General features: G+C 35.3%; 1 protein-coding gene across 1 annotated transcript in view; it reads right to left on the bottom strand.

The window, feature by feature from the left end:
* Nucleotides 1-12,149, bottom strand: part of LOC149839615 (alpha-taxilin-like protein) — a 152,695-nt gene that overhangs the window by 59,213 nt on the left and 81,333 nt on the right. The window contains exons 8-9 of the mRNA XM_090002677.1: nt 1,745-1,811; nt 1,408-1,590 (exon numbers count right to left, since the gene is read on the bottom strand). Of these exons, the coding sequence (XP_089858803.1) occupies nt 1,408-1,590; nt 1,745-1,811 (250 nt within the window). The remainder of the gene's footprint in view (nt 1-1,407; nt 1,591-1,744; nt 1,812-12,149) is intronic.

Below are 12,149 nucleotides of genomic sequence, written 5' to 3'. Positions count from 1 at the left end.
TGATGTTAGAGTGCAATTCATATGTAAAGGGTATTGTGCTTCCTATTAGATTATACAATGTGCACGCTACTTCCACTTGCTTCTTCCATTGCTTTCACAACACTAGTTTTCATTGCCACCTCCATGTTTCTTTCCCCTTGCCTAAGTAACCTAAATGCTTCTTGCTTCACAAATTAGAACTTCACCAAGACAACACTCTTCATTGATTCTCATAACTGCTTGCTTTGGCAACTACAGTTAAGAGTATGCTCCCAAGATTGCTTTTCTTCCATTTTAGCTAGATCGATGTGTGCATATGAGAGAGAGTCCTAAGATTGCTTTTCTTTCATTTTAGCTAGATCCATGTGTGCATCAGAGAGAGAGAGAGAAGGGGAGGGATGGGGGTGGTTTATTTTTGTACCATTTACATTGTTTGGGTTCAATGGGTTGACTAATAGGTTAAATGTCTATAACATATTCATAAGGTGTATAATTATCATTGTCTATTCTTTGATTATTGTTGTCATTCTGTTCATTCATAACCTGTATAACCAAAGAATACAGGGGTTGACAACTAAGGCACTTCTTTCTTCCAAAACACTGAGTCTTCTTCTTTTACCTCTACTTATCATCGTCCTATCGCGATCAAAATACACAACCCAGCACTGGAAAATCATCAAATAATGGTCTTAGTAAGAGAATCAGAATCAAGCAATTTGCACACACCCACCCACACATAGGGTTAATATATGGTCAGGCTGCCATGACATCTGAATCAGTTTTTTTCTCTTTTTGTTTTTCATGAAACTAACCTCACAGATGTAATCTAAATGATTAGTATATGGTCAGGTTACCATGATGTTCGAACGAGTTTCTTTCTTCATTTTTTTATTTTATGTTGTTTTTCATGAAAATGACCTCACATATGAGATCTAAATGGCTTCATTAGCAGGAATCACTTCTTAGACCATCCTATTACCACCTGTAGGCACAATTTAGTGAGCCTTGAAAAGTCAATGGCCTATAAATATAATGCATAATATTTTCTTGGCTCCCTGGGGCAAGGGGTGCCCCCTGGTTTCCCACCGTTGAAGAAGCAACCGTAGGTTGGCAGGGTTTACCAGCACAGCCAGGTATCTTGCTCTTGGGGTGGTTTCTTCAGTTCTCATCGAAAAGAAAAAGTTTCAGAGCTCATTAAGTCATGTTTTTTCATCGAACAAACACTATCCAAGAGCCAGTTCCTAGCATTTGGACCATGCTGAACCCATCTAAGGCCTAATTGTTCAACACAACCCACACCTATGATTTCCAGCAAATTCAGACGGTCAGGTTGACATGACCAAATATTACCCTCAAGACTTTTCAAGAAAAGAAGGTAAATAAATGCACACACGCACACACTGCATTATTTAACTCCCAAGATCATACCTGGAATTGCTGAAATTTTTCTCCATCAGATGCTAGTTGCATTCGTAGATTCTTTTCAGTTGCCAATAGCTGTGAAACCTGCTCTGTATACAGATGCATCATGGCTTGCTCTTGAGAGGACCTCTCCTGATGCTGTTGAAGTTTAAGTTCAGCAAGCTGAAGCTCAAGTGCCTTTTTCTTCAACTATAAATCAAATTTAAAGCAATCAAATGCCAGTATAAGAAATTCAGAGCAATTCCTTTCCAGATCATACCAAATCAAAGAAAGAAGACCCCAAAAGATGTAATAAAAAGGTAAAAGTGCTCTTGGAATTTTGCAGGTCAACAATAAACTATACCTGTTGCTTAAATTCTTCTTCAGCTATTGCAAATTGTTCTGTGAGAAGCTTTAACTTGTTTCTCAGCCTGAATATTTCAAAAGTAAAGTTCACCATATGTAATATTAGACCCTAGAATTCAACAAACAAATAATAGTTTAATAGATTTGGATCAAAGCAAAGAATCAGTGGGACATAGCACCGATGCCGCTGCTTAACAACATGTGAAACTTTTAGCAAGAAGAATTAAAATTTCAAGTTTTGAGATTGTTAAAATATGTTGTATGAATCACATATATATATATATATGTTAAAATATGTAATATCATATAATATCTCATATGTAATCTCATAGGCATGTAATCTCATGTAATAGTTTCTTTTTTTCTAGTTAGTTTTTTGGTTTAGTTATTTCTAGTTGAAACATAACTAGAACTAGCTAAACTCACCCCTTTTAGGACTCATTTAGCCTTCACCTTTTTTACTAGTCAAAAAGGTACTTTTTGACCAAGTCAAAAAGGTGCAGCTTCAAGGGAGCCGTTAGACTCCCAAAGGCTCTAATAGAGGCGTTGGGAGTCCAACAACTCCCTTGAGGCTCCTCTCCTTCTCTCTATAAATATGGGGACTATTCCCCTTGTATTGTATGCTTGTGGTGTGGGATTTAATCCCAATCTTATAAATTTATTTTTCAAGTATTTTGAATACCCCTTTTTGGGTATTGTGTTTGTTCTTGTGTTGAAGCTCTCTTTGTGAACCTTTATGGTTTTTGTGATTCCTTTGTGAGAACTTGTTGAGAGACACTCTTGTTGTGGATTGTGTTTTCTTACAATATATACATATACATATATATATATATATATATATGTGTGTGTGTGTGTGTGTGTGTGTGTGTGTGTAAATATTCATTTCAGTCTATGTAAACTGAAATACCTATTAGGGGTATTTTAGTAATTTCACATTGCAATACGGATCAGCCTATCGGGCTGTTCCTTTCTTTCGTTTTCTTTATTTTTGTTTTTTATGTTATTTTGATTATGGCTGTTGCGCTGCCCCCACTCTCCCTTTTTGTTTGGTTATAAATAGGGGTTTTCTCCTTGTATTCTATAGTGCTTTCTAAGCATTTTGTGTGAAGTAATATAATTTATATTTTTTACAATGTTGCACTCTTGTGAGTTGTTATTGTTGTGTATCTCTTTTGTGAGATTGTAATTGGTCCATTAGAGACCCTCTCGTGTTTGTGCACTTTTGTAGCCCTTTGTTGACATTGTATTTGTACACATCTTGTTTCATTTCATGGTATCAAAGAGTCTAAGGCTCTTGTGTTTGAAATGCTTCTTGATCGTGATCTTCGTGTGGTGGTGATCATCTTCTAGTCTTCTTCCTCACAGTGATTATCATCATGGGTGAAAAAGAATCCTCTTTCGTCATTTCCTACAAGCTCAAAGAAAGCAACTACTTGATGTGGGCTATCGCCATGGAAAACTACAACAAGGAGAAAAAGCTATAGGGCCTCGTTAGTGAAACCACTAATAAACCCCAACTAAAGCTAACAAGAAGAGAAGGAGACCAAATCAAAGCTCTTTCCGAAGAAGAAAAAGAGAAAGTTATACAAGAATATCAAAGAAAAATGGAGGATTGGGAGGTTAACAATGCTCAAATACTCTCATGGTTTATGAATACCATGAAGTTCAAGATCGCTATCAATATCATTAAATTCAAAAAATCATATAATGCATGGGTATTCTTAAAGAGCATGTTCATTCAAAAGGACATAGCTCGATTATATTATCTTCAAGATAAAGCGTGTACTATCAAGCAAGGAGATAAAAGTGTAAGAGATTTTTATGGTCTCTTATCTCCTATTTGGGATGAATTGACTATGCTAAAACCTAAGTGGGAAGGTTCGGCAATTGAAATGAGGAAAAAATAAGTGAAAAGAGAATTTTTTTTCTCCTTATATGGCCTTGGACCGAAATTTGAGCAAGTTCAATCATCTTTACTTCATAGAACTTCTACTCCTTTTATAAGTGAGGCTCTTACCCAAGTGTATCAAGAGGAAACCAGACTTGGAATGCACAAGACTAGTGATGAGGTTCTTGCCGTATCAAGACCCGAAAACTATGTAAAAACCTATAAACCTCCTCACTTTAAGAAAAAAATACAATGGCGGAGGATACAATGAAGGAGGATAGAATGGAGAAAGAAGAAAGGCTACTTATCACTTTTGTAATGAACTGGGGCACATAAGACCGGATTGTCTTAAACTCAAAAGAAAGGTAGCCGCGATGAGTGAAGAACCTCAAAATGTGAAGAAATAAGAAAAGGAAGCAACTTCAATAATTTGACGAGGACACATAATGAATCCTTACTATCCGATTGCAATAATTTATATTTTTCATGTGTGACAACCGCTAATGGAGCTTCTTTGAATGTAAAAAGTATAGGAAACTTAAACAAAATGTCAAGTGATTAAAAATGTTAGAGTTATTCCAAAACTTGATTTAATTTTTTTTTTCGGTTTCTCAAATTTCCGATTATGGGTGCAAGGCCTTTTTCTTATCTAAAGGTTGTTGGGTGCAGGATATTCAGTCAAGAAAGCTCATTGGGAAAGGCCATAGAAGAGGAGACCTTTATTATATGGATTTTTTATGTCTTTCTAAAGAATCTTTGTGTAACTATGTTAAAGAAGTTCACTTAGACCTTTGGTGTAGATGTCTAGGACACCCAAGTATATCCAAACTATCACTCTTTCTGTTTTTGGAAAAATCTTGTAAGGAAAAAGACTATGAATGTAATGATTATATACTTGAAAAAATGAAAATGTTACATTGTAGACATAGAACTTCTTTACAACAACAACAACTACGCCTTGATCCCAAAACAATTGGGGTCGGCGATATGAACCAAAAAAGAAAATCATTTTGGGTCTTCCACATGAATCCTTCTCCTCCAATCATTTCTATCCAATGCCATGTCCTCGGTGAGGTTCAAAGCATTCATATCCTTTCCAATCATCTCCATCCAAGTCTTCCTAGGCCTACCCCAACCTCTTTTAACTAATATATTTTACCATTTCTCCATCCTTCTAACTGGAGCATCATCAGGCCTTCGCCGAATATGTCCACCCATCGTAAACGATTCACTCTCATCTTATTTTCAATGGATGCAACACCTACCTTCTTACGTATCTCTTCGTTCTGAATCTTATCTTTTATTGTATTTCCACACATCCATCTAAGCATATGCATCTGAGCTACACTCATTTTTTGAATATGATGTCTCTTGGCAGCCCAACATTCCGTACCATATAATAAAGCGGGCCTAATAGTCGTCCTATAAAACTTTCCCTTCAACCGCAATGGCATTCTACGATCGCACAACACTCCAATTGCACTTTTTCATTACATCCACTCAACATTTTCCTATGATTTACATCCCCATCAATTTCTCCATACTTTTGAATGATAGATCCCAAATATTTGAAACAATCATCCACCGGTATTTCTTGCTCACCAAGCTTCACTACACTCCCATCACTACTTCGTTGCTTACTAAACCGACATTCCATATATTCTGTCTTACTCTTACTCAACTTAAAACCTCTTGCTTCCAATGTCTGTTTCCATAATTCTAACTTAGCATTAACCCCAGATCTAGACTCATCAATCAAAACAATATCATCAGCAAACAACATACACCACGGCACATTTTCTTGAATTGATCTCGTAAGCTCATCCATCACTATAGCAAATACGAAAGGGTTTAAAGCAGATCCTTGATGTAACCCAACCGTTATAGGAAAATTGGTTGTCACCCCTCCACAAGTGCGGACATTGGTTACTACTTCTTCATACATATCTTTAATTATACTAATGTAAGAAAAACATCTTTCTTCATCATTGTCCACCAGAGAATGTCCCTAGGTACTCTATCATATGCCTTCTCCAAATCAATAAAAAACATATGCAAATCTTTGTTCCTCTCTCTATATCTCTCAATAAGTTGTCTAAGAAGATGTATAGCTTCCATAGTTGATCTCCAGGCATAAAACCAAATTGATTCCTCGATATCATGACAACCTTCCTCAACCTAGACTCAATCACCATCTCCCAAAGTTTCATAGTATGACTCATGAGTTTTATACCACGATAGTTTGTGCAATCTTGTATATCACCCTTATTCTTATATAGAGGCACCAAAGTACTCTTTCTCCACTCATTAGGCATCTTATTTGTCCGCCAAATCTTGTTAAAAAGATTTGTCAACCATTCTAAACCTTTCTCTCCCAAGCATTTCCAAGCCTCGATAGGTATACCATCTGGGCCAACTGTCCTTCATGATTTTATTTTCTTCAAAGCCTGTGCAATTTCTTTCTTTTGAATCTTGCGCATGAAGTCACGATTCATCTCATGAAAAAGAATGTAAAAGTCTCCAAGATCCTGAGTATGACTTCCATTAAATAACTTATCAAAATAATCTTTTCATCTCTCCTTAATCTCCTCATCTTTGACTAAAACCCTTTGTGTTTCATCTTTGATACATCTAACCATACCCAGAACCCTCGATTTCCTATCTCTCATCTTTGCAAGCCTATAAATATCTTTCTCGCCCTCTTTGGTACCAAACTTGTCATAAACCTCCTTATATACCTTATCCCTCGCGTTTCGAACTACTTTTTTTGCTTCCTTCTTTGCTATCATATACTTCTCCAAATTCTCATTATCACAACTCTTACTTAGATTTCTATAATACTCTCTTTTAACCTTAATAGCTAATTTGACATCCTCGTTTCACCATGATGTATCCTTACCTAGCGGTGCACCGCTTTTAGACTCACCCAAAACCTCCTTAGCCATCTTTCTCATGTCACCCGCTATCTTACTCCACATTGATTCTGAATCATCCTCGAGACACCAATCAACTTCCTTAACTACCTACTCTACAAACATTCCTTGTTTAGCTCCTTTCAATGCCCACCACTTAATTCTAGGATCTATCCTATGTCAATCCCTTTTGCGGCATTGTCTAATTCTAAGATCTAAAATTAAGACTCTATGTTTTGTAGCTACAATTTCTCCCGGTATAACCTTACAATCGATGCAACAGCCCCTATCTCTCTTTCTAAGTAGGAAAAATCTATCTGACTCGTATTAACCCCACTTTTAAATGTTACTAGGTGAGACCCCATCTTCCTAAACCAAGTGTTTGCTAAGATCATATCATAGGACAAACCAAAATCTAAAATCCTTTCTCTACTTTCGTTTCTTTCTCCTATACCATAGCCTCCATGGATACTCTCAAATCCATCTCTACTAATGCCTACATGTCCATTAAGGTCACCGTCGAGGAAAAGCTTTTCTCCATAAGATATCCCTTGTACTACTCCATCTAAATCTTCCCAAAATTGACGCTTAATGGAATCATCTAAACCTACTTGAGGTGCATAAACACTAATAATATTAATAATATTCGTACCTAATACTAATTTAATAAGTAGAGACATAGAACTTCTTTATCTAGTAAAAATTTTGAATTACTGCATTCAGATGTATAGGGTCCCGCTCCCATTATGTCAAAAGGTGGATTCTCGTATTATGTTACTTTTATAGATGATTTTAGTAGACATACATGGATCTACTTCCTTAGATTCAAATTCAAAGTTTTTTTGCTTTAAAATTTTCACAATCTTGTAAGAAATTAATTTAAAACAAATATTAAGATCTTTCGCTCCGATACAGAGGGAGAATTTCTTTTAAAGGAATTTCAATCTTATCTAAAAACCAATGGTATTTTGCATCAAAAATCTTATCCTAGGACTCCTCAACAAAATGGTATTGCCGAGAGAAAACATCGTCATATTGTTGAAACTACTAGGACTTTACTTATATCAAAAGGAATTTCAAAAAGGTTTTGGGCCGAAGCCGCTCTCACCACGATTTATTTAATAAATAGGATGCCTTTTCAATCTTAGAAAATAAGTCTTCAATTGAAAAACTTTTTAAAATTATTCCTGATTTGAAAAGATTAAGGGTTTTTTTATATAAATGTTTTGTACTTGAAAAAAATAATACTCTCTCCCAAAGCTATTGCATGTGTTTTCTTTGGATATGTCGATAACCAAAAAGGTTATCAATACTACGATTTAAGAAATGAAAAACTTTATGTATCCCAAAAAGTCACTTTTCTTGAAAAGAAAATGATTTGATCTTGAAAAACCTAAGAAAGAATCCTGATATATTGTTTGCCTTATTGCATAAGTCAAATGTTGAGATTAATAATTATGAAAATAATGATAATGAAGTTAGTAATAATATTGAACTAAGGGATGAATCTAGCACCGACAAAGAACCTAATCATGATCTTATGCATTATTTTAGATGGGGTAATGGGGAGCATCCATGTTCACCTGAGAGATATAGTCAACCGCTTGAAATAGAAGAACCTAGTCTTAGAAGATCCGAACAAATTTCTAGAACCCCAAGTAGGTTTGTTTTATATGAATCCTTTTCCCCAAATTATAGGGCATGTCTTCTAGCTATTCATTTATATTATGAGTCATTCAACTATAAAGAAGCTAAAGACATCAAAGAATGGATGGAGGCAATGAACTTAGAATTAGATAATTTACATAAAGCCAAGACTTGGGAAATCCAACATCTTCTCAAAGGCAAGAAGACAATAGGATGCATGTGAGTTTTTAAGATTAAAACAAAGATTGATAGATCCCTAGAAACATATAAAGTTATGTTGGTTGCAAAAGGTTATTCACAGGACTATGGTATAGATTATGAGAAGACCTTTGCCCCAATAACTCTTATCACCACTGTAAGGACTCTAGTTATCGTAGCATCCGTTAGAAATTGACGTATATTTCAATTAGATGTTAAGAATACCTTTCTGAATGAATTTTTGAATGAAGAAGTCTACATGGATCCTCCCCGGGGTCTAAATATTGAAACAGAAAAGGTTCTTCGCCTCTATAAAGCTTTATATGGGCTGAAATAAGCTTTTAAAGCATGGTATGATCAATTCAGTAGGACTATGTTAAATTTTGGATTTAAATATGTAATACTGACAATGTTCTTTTCATAAGATCTACAGGTTTTGCGATCGTCATTTTGCTCCTATATGTTGATGATATGATCATCACTGGAACTGATAAGAAAGGAGTTGAAGAAATTAAAATTATGTTTAAAAAATCTTTTGATATGACTAACCTTGGTTTTTTGAGATACTTTTTAGGTTTGTCCCAAATCAAGTTTGCAGCTGATATTGTTGCACGCTTGGGGATCATAGATGAAAAATTTGCTACTACTCCTGAAGTGATGAATGCTGAAATGAGAGCTGAAGATGGAATCTTATTGGATGATCCAACTCCTTATAGGCAGCTTATTGGATCATTGATGTACTTGTCTATTACTAGACCGGATATTACGCATGCAATGCATACTGTAAGTCAATTTCAGCATGCGTCCACTTTAGTTCACATGAGTGCTATGTTGAGAATAGTTCGATACATTAAAAACACTATATTTAAAGGGTTTTTCTTATCAAATTCCTCATTTTTAAATCTTATTGCATATACTGATTCTGACTGGGGAGGAAATCCCAGCAACTGACACTCAACTACAGGTTTTTATGTATTTTTACGTGATTCTCTTATAATTTGAAGGTGTAAAAAGCAACAAAAGGTGTCTTTGTCCTCCACGAAAGCTGAGTACAGAGCGATGGCTATAACAACAATTGAGGTCATGTAGTTGCAGTCCTTACAGATATGAGAGTTAATATTTTGGAACCTTCAAAGTTATTTTGTGATAACAAGAGTGACATACATATAGCCAACAATCATACATTCCATGAATGAACAAAGCACATAGAAATGGATTGTCACTACATTTGGAATGAACACTTGAAGGGGACAATTGATTTGCCATATGCTCCATTCGAATTTCAGACTGCAGATTTTTTTACTAAAGCTCTTCCTCTACCTCATTTTTTTTCTTCACAAACTTTCGGTGATGTCACCGTAAGTTTGAGGGGGAGTGTTAAAATATGTTGTATAGATTATATATACATATATATGTGTGTAAATATTTATTTATGTCTATGTAAATTGAAATACCCATCAAGGTTATTTCAGTAATTTCACATTGTAATAAGGATTAACCTATAGGGTTTTATTTTCTTCTTTTTTTCCTTTTATTTTTTATTTTTTTTTATGTTATTTTGTTTATGGCTGTTGGGGCAGCCCAACTAGCTGTTGGGCTGCTCCCAACGGTCAAAAATATGACCGTTGGGAGCTAGTCCAACAACAAGTTGGGCTGCCCCCACTCTCCCTTTTTGTTTGGTTATAAATAAGGGTTTTCTCCTTGTATTCTATAATGCTTTCTAAGCATTTTTTGTGAAGTAATACAATTTATATTTTTTACATTGTTGCTCTCTTATGAGTTGTTATTGTTGTGTATCTCTTTTGTGAGATTGTAATTGGTCCATTAGAGGCCCTTTTGTGTTTGTGCACTTTTGTAGCCCTTTGTTGGCATTGTATTTGTACACATCTTGTTTCATTTCAGAGATATGTGGCCTATGCCATGACAAGTCATAAAATGCCCTTATTATTCTTTTATCCAAATTAAAAAAATTTGCCTTTAGAAAAAAACATTGCACTTAAAACTCCTCAAACACTCAAATTTTTCCATAACTGCAATGGAAGCATTTCTCTTTGTTTCTTTTTCATTTTTGCAGTTCATTGTTTGTCAAGGATAATCCATCAATTTTATTTTCCAAATTTTTATTATCAATGTATTCAATAATTGGGCATATGCACACATGCCTCGACCTATCTTGTAACACCTATGAATTTTGTTTATCTTAACTTTTAAATTCAAATGAAATTTAAGTTAAATTTAGGTTAAATTCAAGCAAAATTCAAGAGTTCAAGTTGAACTAGGACTCTAGTTAGATCCGTTATGAGCCATAGATCTCGTAGGAGATCCGACTTGGTGATTTTCAATTTTGGTTGAACATAAAATGCATTTTTCAAATTGGACCTACCTCTATTTTTTATTTTTTTTTCACTTGGATCGGATCCAGAAATAGATTTTTCAAAATTGATCGGACTGTATTTTGGACCTAACCCGGAGTTCTAATAGGATGCCACGGTGGCATACGGGGCCCAATGGGTTACACCCCAGCCCAGTGGAGTGCCACGTGTCAATACGTCCACAGGGGCCTAGAGGTGGACAGGGGTATAATGGACATTTGCACCCTCTCTATGCCAAGTGGAGATTCCAAAACATGTAGATATCTGCAGGTGGGTCCCATGACACTTGAAAATATAGGTAATTATCTAAATAATGGATTTTAGATATATCATATATGGATCTAGACATTAATATTTGAATCCAATACATATTTGGATTAATTAATGGATTTCAGATATATTGGATATGAATTTAAACCATATAAACTGAATCCAATGTAGGTTTGGACTAGATTTTGGGTCTGGACTCTTAATTAAGGAGTTTGGACCGGACTTGATTTGGTCATTTGATCTAATCTCAAATAGATTGGACCCATAGAGCGGGACGCTTCGAACGTCATTACTGTTTCGATAGAAATTTTGGCCGATCAGTAGCTCACCTATTAAATCAGATTTGACATTAACGCTCCTGATCTCAAGGGAATCAAGATCGACTAATTATATGCCCGAATTAGTTGTGATTTCAGTATTCTATAATCGGTCGAAGTTTATGCCTAATTGCAAGTCAAAAATCAGCGTTTTTCGACGTTAACTATTTTTTCGGTCAATCCATACGTGTATGATTAAATCTAAAACCACCACGACGAATTTATGTTTCGAGGTTATCAAATCGACTATTTAAATGTCAAATTATGTTGAGTCTTTGAGTCTGTAGGCCTCCCGGAAGGTTACACTATCACTGGAGCCCAAAGCCAGGGTGAGAAGTTCTCACATTTCTTCTCTAGCTTTATTAATTCTAAAATCTAATAAGCTAGGACCCATAATTGATTTTCTTATTTTTTTAATAAAAGAGATTAATAGATATTAACTTCTTATATTAAAGATGTGAGTCTTGTCTAAACCCATCTATAAATAGAGGTCCTCATGAGGAGGATTAACAAGGGTAGTTCTTTTTCCCTCTCCCGTTCTCATTAGAATTCTCTAATCTTTCTTTCTACCATCTTCTTCTTCTTTCTTCTATCTTAGAGTTTTTTTTAGCAGCCAATAAAGTTGTTCCAAAGTGTTAAGATGAGAGACGAAGGCGTTGGTTCATTCGAGAATACGATTAAGGTAGGATTCATCTTATAGACATAGATCGAATGCAAGCGCATAGATCGAGCATCTTGCCGATTCTACTGGCTGGTCCATGGAGGATCAGATCTAGAACAAGTTAGAAAAGAGTTTTAA

The sequence above is a fragment of the Nuphar pumila genome, chromosome 4 (genome assembly GCF_984573655.1).
Source record: "Nuphar pumila chromosome 4, dmNupPumi1.hap1.1, whole genome shotgun sequence".
In the NCBI taxonomy this organism is placed as follows: domain Eukaryota; kingdom Viridiplantae; phylum Streptophyta; class Magnoliopsida; order Nymphaeales; family Nymphaeaceae; genus Nuphar; species Nuphar pumila.
This window is presented reverse-complemented; position numbering and strand designations above follow the sequence as displayed.